Source organism: Pagrus pagrus, assembly GCF_965226575.1.
Source record: "Pagrus pagrus genome assembly, chromosome: 9".
Taxonomy (NCBI): Eukaryota; Metazoa; Chordata; class Actinopteri; order Spariformes; family Sparidae; genus Pagrus; species Pagrus pagrus.
In genome coordinates this window covers 16,526,416-16,552,949 of record NC_140193.1, presented here as the reverse complement: position 1 = coordinate 16,552,949, position 26,534 = coordinate 16,526,416, and the positions used below count along the sequence as shown (strand labels likewise).

The following is a 26,534-nucleotide window of genomic DNA, read 5'->3' as shown; positions in this document are numbered from 1 at the left end:
TCTTATTCGCAGATTTGCACCCTGGCCTTTGTCTTCGATAATATTGTCTGACATAGTGAAATTGTGACAGGTTTTAAAGGATGAAGACATCAAAATTTGTGGATTAAGGGACAGATACAAAGAAGACGTTCTTTTCAGCATGTAAGAAGAACCCTCGCACAAGATAGTGCTGCTGAAAGGTTCAGCTTCAGTGTATCTGTCACCTTTCCCAGAAGTAATGCTGTCAGGAAACACTGGCTGCATTTGAAAGCCTCCAGCAGATTGGTTTCTCCTTGGCATATGTGGTTTTAAATTGTCAGCCTGGGCCGCAATGTATGGCAGCTATATGCGTTTTGATCTTTCCCAAAGCAGATTCTGATAGTGTTACATCATATTTTATTGTAATGTTACATAGTCCCCATTTTAATGACACCATCTTTCTCTTTTTTTGAAACTTTATCGTCCTGTACAGACGATGCTTTTGTGTCTGCACACTCAAAACCTGAATATATTGAATGTGCCCTGCATAGTTGAGGGAAATTTCATATTTTGTGTTTGATTAAGCACATCTCTTAGCTGTTTGCACACTGTATGCAACAGTTGCCACTGCTGCCATGCTATAGATGATGCTGAAACCTTCACTGCCTTGCAACAAAGGCCCCCTTTGAGCCGATTGTGAGCAATTTTATCATTAGTAAACTGAGCAGGAAAAAAAGGTTTGCCTCCTGGGTAGCTGCAGAAGGAGTTAAATACGCAGCTTGATTTACTGGGTTGGTCATAAAGCAGTTTGGTGGTTTGATGGAAAGCTTTTAGTGTAGTAGCACAGGCAGTGACCCTTTCTTTAAAAGTGAACATTATATAAAGGTGATGAGAAACATCTGACAATCAAAGTCTCATACACACAGCATTTATCAAACCAATAGGTTTTTGATTTGCAGATGAATTATTTCCAGTAGTTTACCGTAAAGACTCATTTCTTTGCTCAGGTCAACAATGCACATGATGGCATACATTTTTAAAACATTTCTTTTTTTTTTACAGATTGTCTCTATATTTTCTTGTAACTAGTAACTTCAAACCATTATAGTGGAATTGCAGAGCTATAGATAAGGGGTACTTAGACTAACTCCAATGTCTTGCAAGTGTAGTAAGCTATTTGATCAAGAAGGAAGAATGTTTCCAAATTGCTGGATAAGACAGGACAGAGATAGACCACCGACCCCAAGCGTGCACCACCAATCACCACCTCACAGCTCTCTTCATGAAGAATTTGGGTTGAAATTGCTGCGGTACCACCCAGTACCACTATTTATTCCAATTACATTTCAGACCGGACAAGATCAGCGTATGCCATAAATCAGGCTGTCAGAGAGACAATCAGAATTACGCATTCCTATTTGGACGGGTCTGATGGAGTGCTCTGCCACTGAACTATGCTGCCTGAATCAATCTCCCCTGGAAAACGTCTGGGAAGGTAGAGTGGTGGTGCCTTATCTCTACAGATGCCACTCACCGAGAACATCAAAAGGAGGCTCGGGATGAATGCGGTGAAGATTGTGTAACTGTTGGGGGGGGATGGCTGGCACGCTTGTCTCCAAGGCTTGTCAATGCTGTTAAAAACATGCTTCATCAGTCGAAGGCATCCATACCCCCATATGCAATGTTCCTGGTAAATATAAAGTATTGAAGAATTTATCAATTCTTAAAAGCTTTTTTTCCCCATCAAGGGTCCTTGAGGAGAAGAATGTACAGGAAGACAAGTTTCAGACATAATTAAATAAAAATAACAATGGAAAAATCAATGATGGAAAACACTGTGGATAAAAGCTCTGATAGCTCGTACATTTTGATTGTGTGTAGGATGTGAATTGGGGCAGTTCCGCTGCGGGACAGGCCGATGTATACCAGGTGACTGGCACTGTGATGGCACATCAGACTGCGTGGATGACTCTGATGAACACGACTGCCGTGAGTTACTCATTATATCACAGAGGGTTGGGATATATAGTGGTGGACGAAACACTCAGATCATACACTTATAAAAAAAATAAATAAATAAATAAAATATACTTAAAGTATTGATAGTCAAAATGTAAGCTATAGTTTAATAAAATTGAAACAAGGAAATACTAAAAATAAATGAAATGCTCTCTGTGTGTTTCCACAGCTCAGGTAACATGTGATGAAAGTCATTTCCAGTGTTTGAGTGATGGCGAGTGTATCCCCGATGTGTGGGTGTGTGATGATGAGGAGGACTGTGAGGATGGCTCAGACGAGAGGCAACACTGCCGTAAGTACATTTTTTTACATCATGAGCATTTCTTCAAGGGAATATGTATTTGATGGTTAATATATCAAGTCAATATTCTAATTGTCTTTCACATATGTAGTTTTTAATATTTTCCATTGCACATATAGATATTATCTGCTTGGTCCAGCGCCTCATTGAAACTACTGTATATCACACTTATTTTAATTGAATTATTTAAATCCAGGATATAATTTTTATGGCTGCACCATTAGATTAAATATTCCTAGATGTGTTAATGAAGGTTTGAACGATAAGCTCTTTAAGATAGACTCACCAAATACAAATACTGGACTGAGGAAGTTAAAGAATTAGATGATTGTCTAGTTCTTATAGCTTCTGTTAAAGTTGAACAAACTTTTAGTTGCAGATGAAAATTATATGAATAAAACCTTTACCATGTGCTGCTAAGTCACTGTCCAATATGTCCCCAGCTGGAAGGACGTGTACCAGCGGCCAGTTCAGCTGTAGTAACGGGGCATGCATCCCAGGAGAGTACCGATGTGATCGTCTGTCGGATTGCTCAGATGGGTCTGATGAGAGAAACTGTCGTAAGTCTTCTCCAGGGTGGTTTCCCTTTTTTTTTTTTTTTTTTTAACTCAGGCTCCTGTGGCATTTTAATCAATTTGTTAAGATTAAGAGGCTTGCTGACTGACAGAATGGGCCACAATATGCTTCTTGTTGTCAGAGGTTGATTGCAGATTCCTTGGTGGATTAGTCAAGCTGAAGTTCAGCTGCTATGCCATTATTGTGCCGACATGGTAGACTCGCAGCACTACACACTGTGGTAATCTCACAATTGCATAAAGAGCGCTGTGGCGACTGCTGTTGTTATGGTGTGAGCCTTAAATTTGAGTCACTTATCCTTCCCATTCGCCAAGCTTCTCACATTTTAAAAGCTGAAAAGAGCACAGCTGTCAGGCCGATTTGAGTGCATAGTGTGGCCCTGATGATGATTTAATCTTTCAGATTACCCCGAGTGTGCACAGCTGAGGTGTGCTAATGGGGCCTGCTACAACCTGACCCAGCGATGTGACCATGTACTTGACTGCCGAGATGGCTCTGATGAGGCCAATTGCAGTAAGAAGCCAGATTCTTGAACAGCTCAAGTGGAGGTTTTTTTTCGAGCCTTCCAAAATATGCAATGCCATCAGCAGCATGACGTCATCACCAAAGTTTTTTTTCCCCTTTTTCTGATGTGTTTTCTTTAGCACAGCACTGCAATACAGGCCTGTTCCAATGTCATAACGGGGTGTGTGTTCCTCAACGCTATGTCTGTGACCATGACGATGACTGTGGAGACCGAAGCGATGAGCTAAACTGCAGTATGTAGCCTCTATCTTTAATCAAACCCACTGTCTGTCTTATGCCGCTCATCTTCATCAAGATGTACTTGTAACTTACTCTCTGATCCTTTCTGTGTATTAATATTCTCCGCTTCACCTGCAGCATATCCCACATGTAGAGGGAACTACTTCACCTGCCCCAGTGGCCGCTGTATCCACCAAGTCTGGGTTTGTGATGGGGAAGACGACTGTGAGGACAATGCAGATGAAAAAGGCTGTGGTATGGACACAATAGTTTGAAAGGAAATTCATAAATTTAGTCAAAAATGTTTGGCTGGTTAAGGAACACTAGAGAACACACTCAAGCTCTCTGTGTGAACCTGATTCATCTCCAGTCTCCATGGTTGGTTTGTGCTTGCAAGACACTATGCCTGTGCTCCTTTAAGTGTGTTATTCAAATGCCTCTTTGTGGCACAAGACCGCGCAGCCCCCCAAAGGGCTTTAGAATTCCTCCACACGGCTGTGAAGAGTGTGTGTTTTTAGAGGATGGGCTGCAGAAGCCCTCTGAGCCCCCATGTGACCCCCTCAAAGCTCCACTCCCCTGCATCGATTTAAAGTGACAGTAATTTCCCTGACAATGAAGTCCCAGTGACAGTTTTTGTTAAGACCAGCGCTGCATTCCTGTGGCGATATAACTGCCTGTAATACACACTGAATATATTTTAATTCCTAACAGTCTAACTTGTGTGAAACTCTCATTTTTCTATGTGTGAGCTTGCACAGACAAAATTGATGGATTTGTTTTGTCTGCAGATAACGTCCAGCGGGAGTGTTACCCAGGAGAGTGGCCCTGCCCATCCTCTGGCCTGTGTATCCCCATGGATCAGCTGTGTGATGGGACAGCTCACTGTCCCGAGGGAGAGGATGAAACTAACACCACTGCTGGGCGCAACTGCAGTTAGTACCAACACAACTAACGTCAACTACAAATCATGACATCTAATATCACCATGTTATCGTCACTTATCTGGTTTCTGCGTCGGTCAGGTATCTGGAGATGTGCCTCTCTGAGCTGTGAGCATCGTTGTCATGCTTCCCCTGATGGAGGGACCTGTTCTTGTCCTTCTGGATACATTGTCAGCAGCAACAATAGTCGCTCATGTATAGGTATATATCCTCTATTGACTTTACATCACACTTGCTCAAGGATTGAGATTATTTCCTCATATAAACGATGTAAGGATATGTTGGGCTATTCAGTGCTTTTTTATGAAACTTTGGCCCATTAACTGAGACAAGCAGTAGCTTGTAGTAGTGCTGGAAACCTTTTCCCCTTTCATACCTTTCATTCTGGTATGAGTTTTCTCCTTAACATGATGTTTACAACAGAGATACTCAGTCACGGGATACCAGAAATACACAGAAAAAAAGCCTATACCCGAATAAAACTTTAGCTTTTAAACCATGAAACTGGATTCTTATTCTGGTCAGAGCCTAATCAACTCAAATCAGGTTTGCAAGATCTACAAGTGCACGTGAAATCTGATGTTTTTGTTTGGACTCAAAAGTACAGCACTCATACTGTACTTGTGGCTGAGTTTAAAAGAAATGAAGTGGAAGGATGGGAATGTTTTGTTGATTTATATCTCATCACAGCTTTATGTTGTCCTAAAAATGTGTTAAAAGTGTAATCTGACTCAGACAAACAATTCAGAGTTTAATCCTCATCTGCTGTGACTTTTGATCTGATGCTGAAGACTTTGACGACTGTTCGAGATGGGGCGTGTGTGACCAGCTGTGTGAGGACCGCATGGGCTCCCATCGCTGCAGCTGTCGAGAAGGCTATACCCTGGAGCAGCACAGATACTGTAGGGCTGACGTCTCAAGTGAGTGTCATTTCCTCTCAGATTAAACAGATCATCTTAACATACAGTACACTCACATTTTAAATGTGTGACTGATCCATCCAAATGAGGCCCATTAGCATAGCCCCCTTTCCTGTTTGCCAACCACCGCGGCTGCCTTACTGAGCGTCTGCGCTGCTTTCTGGTGCATTGTTGCGTACTGAATGTTGTTTTAGTTAGTCTCTTGCCTTTGTGGAACATAGAAAGAGTGTTGACTGAGAGGCCGACCTCTCTGCCTTTAGCTTTGGTGAAAAGAGTGTGTAATGATAGCGGCTAGAAAGTACTCTACCTTCATTAGTCTGAGTCAGGGATCTGAATTAATGTGTGCTACATTCTGTAACTTTCCACTGATATTTTAGTTGAGCAAGCATACTGAAAGATTGATATCGTTTTAAATACAAATCATGCTCTGGTTCTAACCTGAAATTAATTAACTTCTTCATGCTGTGTTTTGTAACTAACTTGTTTTTTGTTTCCTTTGCAGCTGGAGTCCCTTACTTGATATATTCTAATGGCAGAGACCTGCTAATAGGCGACATCCATGGCAACAACCTTCGCACTTTGGTTAATTCACAGAACAGAGGGGTTGCAGTGGGAGTGGACTTCCATTTTAATCTCCATAGGATATTCTGGACAGACACCATTCAGAATAAGGTATTTTTTTAAATCTAGTTTCCTTCTTATTTGTACCTATTTACTGCATTGTGTGTCTCCATATTAAGAGTTTACAGGGAGTAGACCAGTTTCTTGTTTGAGGAAGTACTTGAGTCAGACTGGGACTGGCCAGGACAGAATTCTTCCAGTTATCCTTTAAAATATCCGCAATGTTGATACTATAATAATGGGATAGCTGTTGGCTCCTTTTCGGCTGGGTCTTAATGAAGGGAAGTAGATGTGGAATGGAATCCAAATGGCCTAATCTTGAAACCTGTCTGATAGGCTGGTATGATGTTCACATACCAGGGTGCAATTTTTGTAACTGGATCTTGTTGGAAGTAATCATGCTGTATTTGTTTTCAGTGGCACTGTCCATCTATATGCATTCTTTGGCCAGCTAAAAAGTCTTTGTTCAGGACTATGCTTTGGCTCCTCAATGGTTTGAACTGGAGCCACTGGGCTGAAAAGCGAGGACATATCTGTGACTGGGCATCTGTGTATATCAGCCAACTCTATGGCAGCATGTCAGATTAGATGGAGGGAAAGCAAAAACAGGGCATGTGAATGCAACCAGAAAGGTTAAACTACCAGGCTATTTCCACATCTTCAGTTTCTCTTTAAACAGGTCAGTTGAAAATCCTGCTTTTTAGACGTCTGGATCTTGTTTCAAAAGAAGCAGAGCTGCTAAGAGCAGTACCCCCTTAACCAGCTGCATGGTGCCAAGGTTTTCAGTCTGAGAAACTAGTGCCGCCATAGTATCGGTTGAGTGGCAGGTTCAGAAACCCACTTTACAGTCTTCACAAAAGTGTAACAAGAAAACAAAATGTCTGTCTCACTGCCTACTACTACTACTTTTTTTCTCCTGAAAAGTATTTCTTATTGTTAACTTTACATTCATGCCTCTGACAGCCATTGACTGCAGTACACTTCTCTTGACTCGTCCTCATTCTAAAAGGATAGGCACAAAGTGATCCCCCCTAAAAGCTGTTTAAGTGATACAGTACGTGGGGAACAAAATCTACGGACTATTCTCTGCGTAAAAAATATTCCAAAGTTCAACCAGAGGTAGTATGAGCAGTCTGAGTTAAACATATCAAGTTACTATTTTCCAAAGTTGTCATTTTAGTGCTAAATTTGCTGTTGTGTTACTGTCCTTTTGTAGTGGCTCTGCAGGAAAACACTGTCCGTGAACCTAGAAGGACATTTTTACAAAAAAGAGCATAATTTTAAAAGATGTGTTACATTATGGGGGAATATTAAAGGGAAGGACCCAAGCGCAGACAAAAAGAATAACACACACAGGAGGAAGTATAAGGGGGAAACAAAAGGCGAGCTTTTAATAAGCAAAGCTGAATAACAATCAATGGGGAAATACAGAAAAACTAAAAGGGAACAAGTAGACAAACGCAAGGTAACAACTAAGGCTAACACGAAGTACAAACCAAAAGTAAAGTACAAATCCATAGAGAAACCAAAAACCAAAACTAGAAACATACCATACTGGAACCATGAGGAGACACTGAAGACACAAGGTAACACTGAGGATGAAGCTGGGAGGCAAGCACGGGGAAAGACAAACCGAGACGGAGGATGGCGGACGAAGACGGACACAGCCTAACACAGGCTACGAGCTAACATGAAGGCTAACACAAAGAAGGTTGGGAAGGCACGGAAACAGGAGCGGGACATCAAAGGACAGGACACGAAGCAGCACGGAACAAGACGTAGGGAAAACGAAACAATCTGACAAAGACATGAGGGAGAACAAAGGCTATAAAGTCCAAGTAAAGCTGGGAGGGTGGAGGGGGTTCTGGAGGAGGGCCAAGGTCAGGTTGGAGGCCAGGAGGTCAGGGTAAGGAGCAGTGGCCGATCAGGAGGCCTGCGGCGAAGGCAGAAACCTTCTGGGAACTGTAGTCGACGGCGGAAGCTCTCTGGAGGCCGTCGACAAAGGCTGGAACTCTCTGGAGGCTGGCGGCGATGGCCCACTGGAAGTCGTGGGCTGGGACCCACTGGGAGCTGGCAATGAGGGCTGGAACCCTCTGGACGTCGGGGGCTGGGACCCACTGGAGGCCGGCGGCGATGGCAAAAACCCTCAAGAGGCCGTTGCTGTTGTGTTACTGTCGTTTTGTAGTGGCTTCGCAGGAAAACACTGTCCGTGAACCTAGAAGGACATTTTTACAAAAAAGAGCATCATTTTAAAAGATGTGTTACGTTATGGGGGAATATTATAATATAATATAAGTGCAGACAAACAGAAACACACACACACAGGAGGAAGTATAAGGGGGAAACAAAAGGCAAGCTTTTAATAAGCAAAGCTGAATAACAATCAATGGGGAAATACAGAAAAACTAAAAGGGAACAAGTAGACAAACGCAAGTAACAACTTAAGGCTAACACGAAGTACAAATCAATAGACAAAGACATGAGGGAGAACAAAGGCTAAATACGGAGACAACACTAATGAGGGGATGAGAAACAGGTGGAGTGAGAAGGGACACGAACAGGTGAGGGAATCAACGGAGAAACACACAGGAGGAACTGACACACAGGAGGAACTGACAAGCAGGATGTGACACACAAGGGTACAGTTTCAAAGTAAAACAGGAAACAAACCAAACAGACACTGAACCGTGACAAGATGCCCACTTTTACTCAGAACAAGGACTGTGGGTTTCCTCTCTCGTCACTTACATTGTAATGTCAGAAATCCTTTCTTTCATGAAGGTCTTTGTGGCCAGTATAGAAAGGATGACAGTTACATTGAACAACTATAACAGCACTCAGAGAGCTGCTGAGCGCTGCTAAGGCCAATAGTCCACTCTTCTTTGATGTGCAAGCTACTATATCTGTCTGGATATATATTCAAAACTACTAGAATTATGTCAAAATATAGTTGTCGTGTCTTGCAGTGTAAACGAAAGTGAAAAATAATTATTGTATCTGGCCCGTGGCTTGGATCCGCTCCAAAATTGAATGGGTTCTTCCTTGTCAAAAGGCTGCATCCTTCTACAAAGTTTGATGAAAATTGGGCTAGTAGTTTTTCTGCAATCCTGTTGACAAATGGACAAAGAGACAAGTAAACTGAACCAAAAGCATAACCTCCTTGTGGAGGTCAAAATACTTTCAATGTACCTACCAAGAGTAAACCCACTGGTTTGGTTTGTGGACTACGATTTTGAAACTTCGAGTTTGGCATTATGGTTGTCGCCATCTTTGTTATTCAGAGCCGTGAAGCATACACTGCTTTTTCATACATACATACATTTCCTACATTTTACTCTAAATAGGACCGTTATTTACAAAATGAACGTCATGCTGTATTAAAGAAGACTTGAAACTAGAAATTGAGACCACAATCTCACTAGGAAACTCTTTAACGAGGTAATAAATAAAGTGAGCAGTAGGATCTTATCCTCGTAAGCTTTCATACAATCAGACTTTTTTTAAAACCAGTGGTTTCGCCCCTGCTGGCAATTAGAAAGAATGCAGTTTTAAGACAGTTCTGTGTAAACCTCACTTTCGAGATGCAGAAGCAGTCAGTGGTACCTACAGGCATCTGCATAATGTATTAAGATAAACTTGAAAAACCGTAACATAATCCTTTAATGTCTTTCCTCATATCTGAAGGCACTGACCACCTAAGGACTAATTTCTTGTCGACAATGGTGTCTTTTGTGTACAGGTGTTTTCTGTGGATATGGACGGCTCCAACATACAGGTGGTTTTAAATGTATCAGTTGACTACCCTGAGAACCTGGCGGTGGACTGGGTGAACAATAAACTGTATGTGGTGGAGGCCAGCGTCAACAGGATTGACATGGTGGACTTTGATGGAAGTAACCGGGTCACACTCATCACTGAAAACCTCGGAAACCCTAGAGGAGTAGCCGTGGACCCCACTGTCGGGTAAGCATGTCTCCCAATTTCCATTCATTCATCTATCTACACATTCCAAAACCACACATACAGTATCTGTCGTGCTCCGTTGGCATGGAATAATGGGGGGTGTGTGTGAGATTAGCAGATTGCCCTGGGTGGATTAGTGAGGAGCAATGTAAGTGATGACCCTCATTGTAATCCAATAGTATAGTTCAAGGGGGGAGGAGAGCCAGGTGGCTGCAGATAAATTGCTTATCGGAAATTAATGTATAGCTCTTTGGTGAGATGCACAGCCACCCACTTTGCAGCATAATGCCAGGGATGCTCGACTTAATTAACAAGAGGGAAGTCTCCTATAGTGAATACATGTAATGTTAATTCCCAGCTGGACATGGCAGTCCTCATGTAATGATCCCACCAGCAGATTAAACATTTAACCTCCTTTCACAGGTATATGTTCTTCTCAGATTGGGAGGCGGTGAATGGACAACCAGGCCTGGAGCGGGCCTTCATGGATGGCACCAACCGTTATGGGATCATTGGGACTAAACTGGGCTGGCCAGCTGGTGTCACACTGGACATGGAGGCCCAGCGCATCTACTGGGTTGACAGTCGCTATGACTACATTGAAACTGCAACATATGACGGCCTTCATAGGTAAATATGTCAGATGTTATTCCTCAAAAATAGCACAACATTTTAGGTGAATTTACAACAAAAATAATCTCGAAGAATACTGTGAGAGTTTTACATCCCAACAAATCAATGTCCTCAATATTTTTTTCTGATAGAAAAACAGTGGTCCATGGAGGTGCTGCAGTCCCACACCCATTTGGTATCAGTCTGTTTGAGCACAACGTCTATTTCACGGACTGGACCAAGATGGCTGTGATGAAAGCCAACAAGTTCACTGACAGCAGCCCTCAAGTTGTTTATAATACATCTCAGACTCCACACGGAGTAGCAGTCATACATCAGCTCAAACAGCCATATGGTAAGCCCTTCAGTGAGCTAGATCTTCCTTTACAGAATGGTCCTGATGCAGCTCATGTTTCTAACTGTTCGTCCTTCAGTATGGTGTTAATTTACCAAAATTTTCTGCCATGTAACTCCTAGTGTTTCTAAAGGAAAAGGCTTAAAAAGCTTTTCATTTCATAACATTGCCAGTAAACAGTAATTTTTCTTTCGCTTTTGTCTCAAGTACCAAACCCTTGTGGCGTAGACAGAGGTGGATGTGAGCAAATCTGTGTTCTGAGTCATCGCAGTGACAATGGAGGACTGGGTTATCGCTGCAAATGTCGCATGGGATACGACCTTCGTGCCGATGGAAAGCGTTGTTTTGGTAAGAGAAAAATTCCCCTTACAACTTTAGCGATTTGTTTCCTGATTCAATTTCAGTATGTTTCCTGGTTTTAAGTGAAAGATTATACTCAACACCCTGAAGTTGTAAAGATTCACCTGAAACTCACCTGGTCAGCAACCCATGGTGGTTTGACCCTTTCTTTTGTGTTATGATGTTTTTGTGAAACTGAATATCTTGATTCATGTTGTTTTCTAATTTCCCATCTTCAGCTGTAAGGCAGTTTCTGTTGTTCTCGAGCCAACTGGCCGTGAGGGGGATCCCATTTAATCTCTCGTCTCAGGAAGACATCATCCTTCCCGTCACTGGAACGCCTTCCTACTTTGTTGGGGTGGATTTTAGTGCTGAAGACGATGCCATCTTCTTCTCAGATACAGTTAAAGACATCATCTATAAACAAAAAGTGGATGGGACTGGTGAGCATCTTGTTGGTTGCCCAAGCTGAACTGAATATCCTAATTAATGTACACATTGACAGCATAATAATAGTATAATAATCCAAGGAAAGACATGATGTCTATCATCAGTATGAGAAACTATCAGCAGCTAATGTGTTTTCTGTGTTTTCTCTGTGCTTACATCCTTGGATAATTTCTTTCCGCGCAGAGAGCTCTACCATGTGATTCGGCCAGGCTTATACAGGGAGTTAAGGGAGTGCCGGATGGGGCCGACTGGTACTATGGGGGAGGGACAGGACAGGAGTATGGACAGTGGAAAATGGATCATATATTCAACCTACATCTCAAACTAATGACCTAAAAAATGAGTACGACTAATAAACAATGTTTTACTTTGCAGTTTTGATATTTAATTTCAAAACTGTGGAAGGTTACTAATGTGATAATCCACGAGCAGTCACAACACACACACACAAAAAAAAGAAACACCACTGCTCTGATCAGTGATGTTGTTTTTGGAGCTGCTCTAGTTTTTTCTGTCCGGTCCGCACGGGGAAAATGCAAGCTGACAGCCTATTTATTTAAATGTGTTCCTCTTTCATGTCTGTGTTAAACGGTAGTCTGACTACTTTGATCTGCACAGGCAGGGAGGTGCTGGCAGCCAATCGAGTGGATGGAGTGGAGGACCTGGCTTACGACTGGATTTCAAAGAACCTCTACTGGACCGACCCGCGATACAGGAGCATATCTGTCATGAGGCTAGCTGATAAGTCGAGGAGAGCCATTGTACAGAGCCTCAACAACCCCAGGGCCATCGTGGTGCATCCCCTCATTGGGTAAATCAGCGATGACCATGGGATTTGTAGCTTTGTCTGCTTTTAAGAAAGGGAAATTTCTGCGCGCATGTCTGGTACCACACCTTAAAATAAGCTCACCCATTCAGAAATGTCCTCAAATTAAGCCCCCACCTGATAAAATGAATCCTTATTTAGAACAAGCTGTTATTTCCAATAGCCTCAAAGTCATAAGGCCTCTGTGTCCAACAGCCGAGATTAGTTCAGCCTGAAGGGCAGTATTGTAGCGAACACTAAGAAGTTGGCTTAAACAGAAAAGCTCTATAACGTGGAAGTATCAAAATAAAATAATTTAAAAAAAGGGTGTTGGTATAGTATTCAAAGTAGGTAAATTTTTTAATGAAATATAACCTTGTTATAACATGTATTGATGCTCTTTGTTTATTTTCCTCAGGTATATTTTTTGGACCGACTGGTACCGGCCAGCGAAGATTATGAGGGCTTGGGCTGACGGGTCACATGCCCTGTCTATTGTAAACACTACTCTTGGCTGGCCAAATGGCTTAGCTATTGACTGGAGGTGAGTCAATAGCTACGTGGCTAAAATAACACTCCCACAGTACACCATTTAATTTCATTGCACTGAAGATTGACGTAATATTTCATTGTTTTACCCAGAAATTATGGTTGCTATATTAATGATTCTTTTCTGATGGTTCTCCTGACAGCACTTGTGACTTCTTTCAAACTCTTTCTCTGCTTTTATCTGCACCCAGCTCAATGCGTCTGTATTGGGTGGATGCCTTCTTTGACAAAATAGAGCACAGCAACTTTGATGGACAGAACAGGATTTCTTTGGACCGCATAACCCAGATCTCCCATCCATTTGGTCTCACCATTTTTGAAGGTAATAGTTCCTTACATAAATAAAAACTTCCATTACAGGATCAAATATCTGAACTAAAGACCATAAAGAGGGAGTTTATTTCCCTGTCCGCAACTTCAATTGTGGTTTGTCAATCTTGCCTCTTATTATGCTCATGTCAAAAGAGTAGAAAATACCAGTGGGTGTTGACAGACAAAGTAACTGAGGTTATGGTCTGTTGCTCCTGTCCCTTGAAGGCTATGCATATTTTACTGACTGGCGCTTGGGTGGCATTGTACGTGTGCGCAAGACCGATGGTGGGGAGATGGTCATTATCAGAAGAGGAATCAGCCACATCATGCATGTCAAGTCTTTCAACTCCAACTCTCAGATTGGTCAGTAGTTTTATTTACCGCTCTTCTCACTCCACTATTCATGCATAGCTGAGGCTCGAACCTGTCAGTCATACTCCTTTGTAATTACCCTCCACTCTCCTTCTCAGGTTCCAACCTCTGCAACAGGCAAACAAATCCTAATGGAGACTGCAGCCACTTCTGTTTCCCAGCCCCAGACTCAGGGAGGGTGTGTGGCTGTCCGTATGGGATGAAGCTGTTGCCCAACCAGCAGACGTGTGTGGACGACCCTTCCAACGAGCCCCCCACACTGCAGTGTGGAGCCAACTCCTTCTCCTGTGGCAACGGCAAATGTGTCCCAAACAGCTACAGATGCGATGGTGTTGACGACTGCCATGACAACAGTGACGAGCTCAACTGTGGAATTAACAGTAATGCTTTTTTTTGTGTTTGTAAATCCAGTTTATTATACTGGCCTGGCCTGACCAGACCAGAATAAAGAAATGATTCATGTCCCTGGGGTTTCTTTAATTCAGTTAGATATAATGATATCAAGTCAAGTTCATCTTCTCTTTTTTCAGACACCACTTGCTCTCCCTCTGCTTTCACCTGTTCCAATAAGCGCTGCGTGCCTGCAGGATGGCGCTGTGATGGGCACAATGACTGTTTTGATAACAGCGATGAGATTAACTGCCCTACACGGGTACCTGGAACGTGCCCTGCCAATCAGTTCACCTGCTCCAACCACCGCTGCATTCCACAAACCTGGCGTTGTGACACTGACAATGACTGTGGAGATGGTTCAGATGAAGCTGACTGCCGTGAGTATCTCTATAGAGTCTATTAACTTAAAATTAGGATTTGCTATGTGACTTGTTTTGTTAATTTACACATCACTGATTTTTTTTTATTTGCCAAACAAACTAAATAAACAAACTCCCTCTGTTTTCATGATTGAATAAACTGAATAAACAAACTGACCTTAAAGGACAACACAATTTCATACTGTTTTACTTTGTTTATATGTGGCGGACCCTGCCACCTTTCTAGCTTCAAACAGTGTTCTGGGGACCTTATTTTCCTCTGAGAACAGCTTGTTTATTCCGTTATGTAAAAAAATAAATGTTTCTGAATCTGTTTAATTACCTCATTAATATTGTAACTTTTAAAATTCTAAGTTTGAATTTCTTGTCCAAAACTACATAGAGCTCCTTTAAGTTTCAGCATCAGACAATGTACACATGTGCACCTATGTCAGGTCCCCCTATTAGGAAAATGGGTGACTCAAAAAACTATTTATGGCTTTAAGCTACACTTGGTAAATTACTGACAGAAGTACTGTTTTTGTTCCTCTAAAAAATGTAAAGGATTTTAAACGAAGACTATACGTACAGTATTGTATGTTTTGTCCAGAAGGGAGATTATCTCACAGACTCATATTGTTGTCATATTGTTGTTTAACAATTTGTGTTGACAGATCTGTTAAGCACATGCTATCCAGGACAGTTTAAGTGTCCAGACCACCGCTGCATAGACCCCAACTTTGTCTGTGATGGGGACAGGGACTGCGTGGATGGCGCGGATGAGCAGGGATGCAGTGAGTACCTTACCTACAGTATATTGTATTTATAAAACTAACAAAATTATTTGCTGATCAGATTTATTTGAGTCCTATGATTGTTAACGTGCCTTAGCCCATTCACTGTGAGATATTGTGAATTCGGACCTCTATTGCCTCTTTCTCCAAAATGAATTAACTCATTTTCATTCATGCATTTGCTACGTCCAGTTTGTACCGGCTAAACATGTTCAAAAAGTTGTAGAGGTCAATTGAATGTGTTGTTAAATTCAACAAGCATGTGCTAAGCCTCTTAGTTTATTTATCACATTAGCGGCGTTGCACAACAGTTGAGCTCGGCATGCATACAAAAATGTAGAGATATGGAATATCAGGTTTAACATACTCAACTGGATTTTTTCAGTCTACAACTGCACTGGGAATGAGTTCAAGTGCTCCAGTGGTCACCAGTGTATCAACTCCTATTACCGATGTGATGGAGTCTTTGATTGCAGTGATCGCTCAGATGAGCAAGCCTGTCGTAAGTATCTAAATACTGGTTATATTACTTAAGTATTACTCAGTTGGACGGCAACATATTCTGATTTTCCCTAGTTTTGGACTGTACTAACATGCTGTTTGCTGTGTTTTCTGATGTTTCCCAGCTACAAGGCCTCCAGGGATGTGCCACCATGAAAGTGAGTTCCAGTGCCAATCAGACGGCAGCTGTGTCCCATCAACCTGGGAATGTGATGGCCATCCAGACTGTGAGGATGGTAGCGACGAACATCACGCTTGCCCACCTCGCACCTGTCCCTCCTCGATGTTCCGCTGTGACAACGGGAACTGCGTGTTACGCAGCTGGATTTGCGATGGAGACAACGACTGCAGGGACATGAGCGATGAAAGAGACTGTCCCACGCCGCCTTTCAGATGTCCCAGCTGGCAGTGGCAGTGCCCTGGCCACAGTGTGTGCATCAACCTCACCACGGTGTGTGACAACACTCCTGACTGCCCCAATGGTGCTGACGAGTCTCCTCTCTGCAGTAAGTCTGATCCCTGCTTTCCCTCTCAGCCTGCAACATGCTCTCGGTCTATCAGAAAGATTTGATTGTTTTATTACATTATCGATGTTTGCTGCCCTTCTCAAATTCAATTTTGTTTTGATATCACATGATGACACAGGATCAAACCCTGACTTGATTTGATTTTATTTGACATTCTTCTTCTACTGGTATTCTGTAAACAAGGGGGACTTCACTTCATGTGTTGAATAGTATCTGTTTGTCTTTGGATTCTTGTGTTAAAATCATGCATGTGTGTGATTTGAGTGGTATTAACCTGAAAATGATCTGTGATTTTCCTTTCTTGCCTTTTTTCACTGCTTTCAGACGAGCGTTTGCCAGGTAGGAACAAACTCTCAATCATTGGTAGAAATGCTGCAAGTAGTTTTGATTCAATTTCAACAAACAAAGCCTCTTTATTAATTATTCTGATATTTATAGATTAGTTGTAAAACACGATCAATGAAAATTTTGTGTAGCTCTGGCTCAGAGTAGCACTTCTAAAGACTCTAACTGAAGTAGTTAGTGCTTTGTTGTCCTTTAATTAACTTTAGATGAGGTATATTAATTGCATACACATTTTGTATCTGTATTGTGTGAACTGTCATTTCCTTGGTCTGATCTCCATTTCCCTGCTTTCCTCTCAGATCAGGAGAGCTGTTCCGACAACAACGCTGGCTGCACCCACGGTTGTATCCAAGGGCCGTTTGGGGCCCAGTGCACATGCCCTGTGGGTTATCAACTGAGCAATGACTCCAAGACATGTGAGGATGTAGATGAGTGTAATCCCCCCGGGCTATGCAGCCAGCACTGCTTTAATGAGAGAGGCTCTTTCCGCTGCCACTGCCAGGATGGTTACACTCTTGAAGCAGACCAGCGTACCTGCAAGGCCTCAGGTGAGAAGGGACATGATTTAAAACTTTTGTGCACGGAACATACTGCTACTCTGGTAGTTGTAAATAAAAACCTTTAATTTCACTGCGCAGCAAAATAGGAAATAGGCCAATTATCAGTCCCACAGTAATTTGGTTGTCATGATGATTGGCCTTTACAGCACATATCTCAGTTTTTTCCCAGTGTGCTGGCAGGAATGAGCTATGATAACGGGGGAGCTCGGCCCCCAGACTGCGAGACTGACACACGGCCTTTCTTCTCCCTTGTCTCTCCTTGCTGCTCTGATTTCTTTAGATAAGACAAATAACATATATGTCACTCACTGGCCATCACTGGTGTAATTAGGACATAATCAACCAACAAAGGGCTGTTTATGGGGAGCGTGCCTGACATGAGCTCCTCTTCCACACAGATAACCCCGCTGAAAGGCCTTGCAATACAATAGGTCATTATTTGGACAAAAGTGCATTCCCCAAGGATGGCCATTTGAGTAGGGTCCATTTAACAGACCTGTGGTAGAGTTTTGGTAGACATGCAAAAGCTGATAAGTGCTCCTATTAGCATGAGAATGGACGTGAAAAATAGGTAACAGAGATTTGATGTCTGTTTACAGATTCCCGTCAGGCGTTCTTACTAGTGGCCAGTCGAAATCAGATTGTTCAAGATGACATAACCGCTCAGCCCAACGTTGTTCGCTCGCTGGTCCGAGACGGACGCAACATCGTGGCCCTAGATTTTGACTCGGTCACTGACCGTGTGTACTGGTCCGACACAAGCCAGGACAGAATCTGGAGTGCAAACAAAAACGGCAGCGACAGGACTGTGGTGAGTTTGTCTGTTCCCTTTTTGTCACCACAGACATATGCACTAAAACTTTGTTCACCAAGAATGAGTCTCTTTTGGACAGATATTTGACAGTGGAGTGACTGTAACAGAGAGCCTTGCTGTGGACTGGGTGGGCAGGAACCTTTACTGGACTGACTACGTCTTGGAGACTATTGAAGTGTCTAAACTGGATGGCACCCACCGCACTGTATTGATCAGTGAAAATGTCACCAACCCTCGAGGCCTGGTGCTGGACCCAAGGGAGAGGTCAGTGACTAACAGAGAAACATGTTTGCTTTATATCTGTGTGTATCTGGAAATGATTCGCATATTATGGTCTCTGCTTTTCAGTGTTAACAAGACATTTGTTTTGCAGTGCTCACCTGATGTTCTGGACCGACTGGGGTAGGAACCCCCGCATTGAGAAGGCCAGCATGGATGGAAAGTTGAGGACTGTGATCATAAGCAACAAGCTGTACTGGCCAAATGGTCTAACCATAGACTATCCAAACAATTTGTTGTACTTTGCTGACGCCTACTTGGATTTCATTGACTACTGCGATTATAACGGAAACAACAGGAAACAAGTTCTGGCCAGTGACCTGGTGAGTGTATGTGGCTGAAGACTTTATTCTGATGATACATTTTCTGAATGATCTGTAGACATCTTATTCATCTCAAAGTGAACAGAGCACATTCAGTTTCCTTTTGAATAGTATGTGTAAGACATACGTTTTTTTCCTTTTGCTACTCTCTATGAAAAGGTACTGCAACATCCCCACGCAATTACCATTTTTGAGGATTTTGTGTATTGGACCGACAGATACATCAACCGTGTGATGCGAGCCCATAAGTGGCATGGGGAGAACCAGACAGTGATGCTGTTCAACCTCCCTCAGCCCATGGGTCTGGTGGCAGTACACCCAGCCAGGCAGCCAGCAGGTATGACAAAGAGGAACTACATTAATGCAGGTCCATTGTTTCTGTAAATACATTTAGGAATGGAGAACCTATGAAGATTAGTCTGTTGACTCTTGTTTGCATGTGTGGGCTGACAATTTCTAGGTGAAAATCACTGCTTGAGGAGTCCCTGCACTCATATCTGCCTGCTTTCTGCTGTGGGACCGAGGTACTTCTCGTGTGCCTGCCCCTCAGGCTGGACACTGGCAGCAGACCAGATCACCTGCACCAGAGGTATGCTTCCTGCCAAATGGAGGAAAACACTCATCGCTCAGTTTGATGAAAAAGGAAGTCAGGTCAGATGCAGCTGATAAGTTGATGCACTCAGGTATTCATCTTAGAGCAAAGAGTAAACCTGGTATTGTAAAAATGGTGTTTTTTGCACGTTTAATTTGCAGCCATCTCGATGTTGATAAGAGGAGAAATCTTTGAAAACACTGACCTCGTGTGTTATAAATCGATCCAGGTGCTTGTCAACAGTCTCCCATTTAGATTCTCGTGTAAACTGCTATTCCAGTTATAAATATTAAGAATCATATAAGCATGTCTTTCAAGGTCTCAAGAAGACAAGGGACCTTTAATTCAGAGTCCAAGGAGTCCCCCTTAGGTCAGCAGCTTAACTCATCTCAGGTTTCAGCCCATTCAAGCCAAGCAGAACACAGTCTCCCCCTGAGGCCAATGATTATCCAAGAATGAAAATGCCCCACAACCATTCATCGATTCTAATCTCTGATGACAAAGCAAATCAGATTGTGGAAACAACTTTCACCAGTCAATCCTCTTTTTAGATAAAGGCCTGTTAGCTCAGGATCCCTATTTTGCAACAGGAATGGTACACTGACAGCAACTTTAAGTTTTGGATAACCATGGAGCTAAATCCTCATGCAGGAAACATTCTTTCCCAGAGTTAGTTTTGCAACTTTTAAATTACTAAGAAATTCACAGGACGAGCAGTTTGTAAATGTATTTCTAGTCACTGTTTATTGACTGCTTTTGCATTATTGTTTTTTTTTTTTTTTTTTTTAGTTGAGGATCCTTTCCTGGTGGTTGTGAGAGACAGCATCATCTATGGCATTTCACTGAACCCAGATGAGAAGAGTAATGATGCTATGGTCCCTGTTGCTGGGCTTCAGAATGGCTATGATGTTGACTTTGATGACAATGAACAGACCATCTACTGGGTGGAGCACCCGGTAAGTTACTGTCGAAAGACACTATTTTAAGTGTCCTATAACAGTAAGAAGGGAACCTGTGCTGTGCAGAGATGCAATGCTACAAGGTTTAGTATATTTTTTATATGTCACTAATATTTAATGATAAACCTGGGCCCAGTATGTGACCCTGACCCAAGGAACCCACTGGTTGTAGTATTTTTTGAGCAATCTCTGACTTTCCTTCGAGATTAATAAAGTTCTATCTTATCTTATCTTATAAGAGACACACTGTATATACAGCATACTGTAGCTGTACATGTCACACTTCAGTTCAGAACTTATTCTCCAAGGGTTAACAGTAAAAATACATAATAAAAACTCACTGAAAACCATGTGGGGAAAACATAATACATGATTAACTCTACACATCCAAATTCAGCAGTGGCTGAGATGAATCTGTCATCCTTTGTCCTCCAGGGTGAGATCCACAGGGTGAAGTCAGATGGCACTAACAGGACAGAGTTTGCCCCCGCAGCCATTCTTGGCTCTCCTGTTGGCCTGGCCTTGGACTGGATAACAGAGAACCTGTACTACACCAATCCAGCTACACAGTCTATTGAGGTGAGGTACATTTTTTGTGATTGCATTTGTAATAGGAAAACAAAAAATGAATGTGAATACTCACAAATGTCACTTGTTTGTGTTCATTCTCGGCCAGGTTTTGAAGCTGAGAGGTGAGGTACAGTACAGGAAAACTGTAATCACAAATAACGGCTCTCCAACTGGCGCGGGAAGTCCTGTTGGCATCGCAGTGGACCCAGCACGTGGGTAAGCCCCATTTAACACAGTCCTGGCACAGCCACTCATCCCCACAGCTACTGAGCTCTAACTGCCTCCTCATCGCCATCTGCTCTGCCTCTAGAGAGAACTCAACCAGTGTTACTGAAAACTACACTGCACATTCAAACTCCAGCGAGTACAATAAAGACACAAGAAAGACGTTTCTAAGCCATCCCTTGTTACTGTAATATGAAAACTGTAATTATGGGTGATATTGCTATTTAAAATTTCAACTCAGGTGTGACCTGGTCTTCTGTGGGTTCAGAAAAATTCTCAAACTTAATGAAAACTTTTTTCCTTGTTTCACTAAGTGCAAAGTTGGCATTTTGTATCCTGAAAAGTTTATATTTTGGAGATTGTCACCCAACAGCGACAATTTCTGTCTTAATTGTTTGAGTATAAAATGTATGTAAGGCTATTAAAAAGCAAAAAGCATAGATATCCATGACTAAATTCTAAATAACACTAACTTCCTGTCTTTAATGTCTTCTAAGCAAACTGTACTGGACAGACCAGGGAACGGAGAGTGGCATCCCTGCCAAGGTGGCATCTGCAGACATGGATGGCTCGAACCCTCTCACCTTGTTCACCAACAACCTGGATCACATCGAGTTCATCACTGTGGACATCCGAGAGAACAAGCTGTACTGGGCTGTCACAAGCACTGGCGTGGTGGGTTTTCACGGATCACTATTTGTTCACTACATAAGGTCAAAAAGAGCATGCAGCATCTGACTTACTGTCTGGCATTTGAATGTTGACAGATTGAGCGTGGTGATCCAGATGGGAGTAACCGTATCACCATAGTGTCAGGCCTGTCTCATCCCTGGGGTGTGGCTGTCCATGAAAACTACCTCTACTTCACTGACCGCAACTTCGAGGTCATAGAGCGCGTGAACAAGTTGACGGGTGCCGATAAGGTTGTGCTGCGAGACAACATTTCTGGGCTCAGAGTCCTGAAAGTGCATTATCGAGAGAGTGAGTAGCACAAAGAGACATCGTCATTGTCATTCATTCACTGTTGTCTATTTTCGGCTTGTTGTTGCTTTTTCTTGTGTTTGTCACACTGTCTTCTCTCTACGAACCCAGCCTCTGCAGGTACATCCAATGGCTGCTCCAACAATATGGGCGCGTGCGAGCAGCTCTGCCTGCCTCGGCCGCAGGGTCTGTTCACCTGTGCATGTGCCACAGGTTTTAAACTTAACAGTGACAACAGGACCTGCGCTCACTACCAGTCCTATGTCGTCATCTCCACTCTGTCTGCTATCAAAGGCTTCAGTCTGGAAGGGGCCGATCACTCTGAGGCCATGGTGCCTGTGGCTGGTAGAGGTCAGGGATTCTCATATCTTACCTACTACTATATTAAGCATAGGATCTATTTATTTGAAAAAAGATCAAATGTTCATGACTATTGTGTTTGAAGAAACAAATATGGCCACTAACGGCTGGCTTATCCTCCTGCAGGCCGTAATGCTTTACACATTGATGTACACATGGCTTCTAGCTTCATCTACTGGTGCGACTTCAGCAGCACTGTGGCCATTCAGAACGGGGTCAGACGGATCAAGCCAGATGGCTCAGGATTACGTAGTGTAGTAACATCTGGAATAGGTCGCAACGGGATACGAGGCATCGCTGTGGACTGGGCTGCAGGTATGCTGTTGTCTAAGCTCACAAATGTTTTGATTTTGTTTTGCTTAAGTAAGTAGTGTGCGATAAAGTCACTACAGTAAACTAAACTGTTATTTTAGGATTTTTTTTTTTTAAGTTTTTAAAACTTTTTTTTATCTATTATCAATTTCTTCAATGCCCTCCTTGTTGCATTTCTAATCTTCACATAAGTCATGTATTTTTATCCATAGGAAATACTCCAGCATTAAATCATCAAAGCATCTTAAAGGTGCAATATGTAAGAATTGGCCTCCTCTTAAATTCCTTCAAATAGGGGGCAACATATCTAGCTAGAAGTCTGGACTAGGAGCTCGGAGTGGTATTATGAAAAAGGCCAGGCTGGGGCTAGCTGGTTAGCATGCTCACTTCAGTAGATATCTCTCCAACACAATACATAAACTTATATGATATACTTTCTTCACATTCTTTTGATAATTTTAGTAACATTTTAACTAGATTTATTAACATATTGCACCTTAAAACTTATTTGTAGAAATACTTGTTGACTTTCTTCCTCTTAAAATATTCAAATTTTGTGACTTGCTGATCTATATTACTTTTGTGTCTGCAACAACCTCTTCATCTGTTAGTTTAAATCAGAGAAAGAGAGACTCTGAAATGCAAACCTGCTGTATGACACAGACCTCAGACAGGTGACTACCTGGTAGAGTCAAAGACTTTGTGGTAGTGTCAAAGTTAAGAAGCTTTATGACAGTGCCAGACTCACAGTGCAGGTGCATCAGTCCTGAACAGGTGATAGGGAGATGATTTCATTAGCTAGTTTAGGAAAAACAGAGACAGCTGCTTGCAGGCAGTTTACTCATTTATTATTGTTACTCATTTATTATTGCATCACTACAACTGAAGTATGAAGTCTTGATAACACCATCATAATGTCAGCCAGTAAAAATATTACTTAGATTGTGACGTGTCATAGTTTGCGATTGATGACCTTATGCCCTCATGATGTACAAATTCACAGTATGTTACTAACTAGATTCTTTCTTTAGGGAATCTGTATTTCACCAACGCTTTCCTCACTGAGACGTATGTGGAGGTGCTACGCCTGAACACCACTTTCCGCAGGGTGCTGCTGAAGACCCAGGTGGACATGCCACGCCACATCGTGGTGGACCCCAGAAACAGATACTTGTTCTGGGCTGATTATGGTCAGAGCCCCAAAATTGAGCGAGCACTCTTGGACGGAACCAACCGCACGATTTTAGTGTCATCGGGGATTATTACTCCACGAGGTCTCGCTCTGGACTGGCAAACTGGCTACGTCTACTGGGTGGATGACTCCCTGGATATGATCGCCCGGGTCAATCCTCAAGGGGGTGAGACGGAGATTGTTAGGTACGGCAGTCGCTACCCGACTCCTTATGGAATCACAGTGTTTGAGAGTAGTATCATTTGGGTGGACAGAAATCTTAAGAAGGTGTTTCAAGCAAGCAAAGAGCCCGGCAGCACAGAGCAGCCCGCTGTCATTAGAGACAACATCAACATGCTCAGAGACGTCTCCATCTTCGACCAACGTACCCAGCCTACCACTGCCCAGGAGCTTAACTACAACCCCTGTGTAGAGGCTAACGGAGGCTGTGCCCACTTCTGCTTCGCCCTCCCAGGGTCTGGCTCAGGTGGCCAGAACAAAAAATGCAGCTGCGCTTTTGGGAACCTTGCCGCAGATAATGAGACCTGTGTAGTGTCAAGGGATGATTATCTCATCTACACGACTGAGAGCACTGTACGCAGCCTGCGCCTCGACCCCGACGACCATGCATTGCCCTTCCCTGTGGTCAATGTGCCACGTACCTCTGTGGCACTTGATTTTGACCTCACAGACAGGAGGATCTACTTCACACAGAGCTCAGGCGCAGGAGCAAGCAAGATCAGCTACATCAGCCTGTCCTCTCCCACGTCAGCTCCTGTAGTGGTGGCTTCAGGTTGGCTTTACACCTACACTACAACATACACTTATTACTTACGTATGTTGTTTCTCTTGGAGGTTTTTTATATGGCTGATGTTGCTTTGGTCCTTGTCTTTTGACAGATCTAGGGGCTCCTGATGGCATTGCTTATGACTGGATAAACAGGAGAATTTATTATAGTGACTATGTCAACCAGAGCATCAGCTCCATGTCTGTGGATGGCTCTCAGAGGACTATTATTGCCCATGTGTCGAGGCCAAGGGCCATCATGTTGGATCCCTGCAGGGGGTAAGACTAAAACACTAAGCTAGTTACACTAAGCTAGTTTCCATCCAAATCCATTTCAATTGTTCTGTTGTTTTCACTAGCCATGTGTCATGCCATTATTGTCTTTTAGCAGTTTTAACAGGTTTTTGACTCTCTGATGAAGGCTTGATGTCAAAATGCATCAGAGTTTGTTTGTTTTTCATTTTTTAATCAAGGTTTAGACTGATAATCTCCTGGGGCCATTTAGTAGTGTGTTTTGTAGGATGTAATTTTTACTGTGTAATACATGCCCTTATCGAATCTAGACAATGTGTTAGTAAACATTTACTTTAGATATTATTTGTTTAATGTCTAGGCCCCTATTCTCAAGCTTCAGACAGCTTATCAGGGTGTGCCATTTCACATACAGCATCTCAAATATTTGCGTTTACTTGTAGTTGAACTGCTTTGTAAAGTAATTAAATCTTAACAAACACAACCTCTGTTCATGACATTAATCTGAGATTTAAAGGTGAATCCCTCCTCTTTCCATAGATACATGTATTGGACAGACTGGGGAACCCATGCAAAGATCGAACGTGCTACCTTAGGTGGAAACTTCAGAACGGAGATTGTGAACAGCAGTCTGGTGTGGCCCAATGGATTGACCCTGGACTATGAAGAAGAAAGACTCTACTGGGCAGACGCCAGCTTGTAAGATCTGAAATAGTCCACTGTCAAAATATGTACTCAATTTTGTTTATTACACCATCTGTTATCATTATTTTGTTCTGCCATCAGACAGAAGATTGAGCGATCCTCTCTCACGGGCTCCAATCGGGAGGTCATCGTCAGCACAGCCATCTACCCCTTTGCTATGACCATGTTTGGCGAGTTCATCTATTGGACTGACTGGAACACACGCAGCATCTATCGGGCCAACAAGCACGATGGTTCTGATCAGAGGCCCATGATTCAGAACCTTCCTACTCGGCCAATGGATGTCCACGTTCTGGCCAGCAGGAAGCAGCAGCAGTGTGACAGTCCCTGCCAGCAGTTTAACGGAGGCTGTAGCCACATCTGCACAGCAGGTACAATCAGTTTCATACTTGTTTTTCAGCATAATATTCGTGTAGTGTTGTAATTGAAAGCTATTTGATTTTGAAGGACCCAATGGAGCTGAGTGTCAGTGTCCATCAGAGGGCCGCTGGTACCTGGCTGACAACAAGCACTGTATCCATGATAATGGCACCCGCTGCCAGCCAGGCCAATTTACCTGCATGAATGGCCGCTGTATTCGCGCCCAGTGGAAATGTGACAATGACAACGACTGTGGAGATGGCAGCGATGAGTTTGAGAGAGTCTGTGGTAGGCTGTTTTTAAAAGAGCTCGAATTGATTTTTTTCCTAATTCACATTTCTTCCTCATTTTGTGTTTTAATGAATTATCAAACGTCTGATTGCTGATTATTAATCATAATAAACTCTTCTGCATGAGTGAATCAAAACTCACCTCTCTTCTCTTTACCTTCACTAACACTAACAAATTCTGTCGTTTCGCTTTTCACAAATTGCTTTCTCAGGACCTAAACCTGACTTCAACTATGTT

The 26,534-nt window shown here is 42.7% G+C and overlaps 1 protein-coding gene across 1 annotated transcript in view; it reads left to right on the top strand.

Annotated features, from left to right (window-relative positions):
* lrp2a (low density lipoprotein receptor-related protein 2a) overlaps nt 1-26,534 on the top strand; it is a 49,446-nt gene that overhangs the window by 4,514 nt on the left and 18,398 nt on the right. Inside the window, 44 exon segments of the mRNA XM_084362669.1 lie at nt 1,840-1,947; nt 2,147-2,269; nt 2,722-2,838; nt 3,257-3,367; nt 3,499-3,612; nt 3,737-3,853; nt 4,387-4,530; nt 4,621-4,740; nt 5,331-5,459; nt 5,962-6,131; nt 9,820-10,043; nt 10,467-10,673; nt 10,808-11,010; nt 11,218-11,358; nt 11,589-11,792; nt 12,418-12,610; nt 13,023-13,148; nt 13,345-13,475; nt 13,691-13,828; nt 13,936-14,217; nt 14,368-14,607; nt 15,264-15,383; nt 15,769-15,885; nt 16,010-16,390; nt 16,736-16,750; nt 17,056-17,304; nt 17,916-18,127; nt 18,210-18,394; nt 18,504-18,732; nt 18,892-19,069; nt 19,193-19,321; nt 20,114-20,280; nt 20,719-20,862; nt 20,960-21,069; nt 21,576-21,753; nt 21,846-22,059; nt 22,171-22,410; nt 22,546-22,734; nt 23,763-24,695; nt 24,803-24,968; nt 25,482-25,640; nt 25,728-26,017; nt 26,094-26,294; nt 26,509-26,531. Coding sequence (XP_084218795.1) covers nt 1,840-1,947; nt 2,147-2,269; nt 2,722-2,838; nt 3,257-3,367; nt 3,499-3,612; nt 3,737-3,853; nt 4,387-4,530; nt 4,621-4,740; nt 5,331-5,459; nt 5,962-6,131; nt 9,820-10,043; nt 10,467-10,673; nt 10,808-11,010; nt 11,218-11,358; nt 11,589-11,792; nt 12,418-12,610; nt 13,023-13,148; nt 13,345-13,475; nt 13,691-13,828; nt 13,936-14,217; nt 14,368-14,607; nt 15,264-15,383; nt 15,769-15,885; nt 16,010-16,390; nt 16,736-16,750; nt 17,056-17,304; nt 17,916-18,127; nt 18,210-18,394; nt 18,504-18,732; nt 18,892-19,069; nt 19,193-19,321; nt 20,114-20,280; nt 20,719-20,862; nt 20,960-21,069; nt 21,576-21,753; nt 21,846-22,059; nt 22,171-22,410; nt 22,546-22,734; nt 23,763-24,695; nt 24,803-24,968; nt 25,482-25,640; nt 25,728-26,017; nt 26,094-26,294; nt 26,509-26,531 — 8,171 coding nt within the window.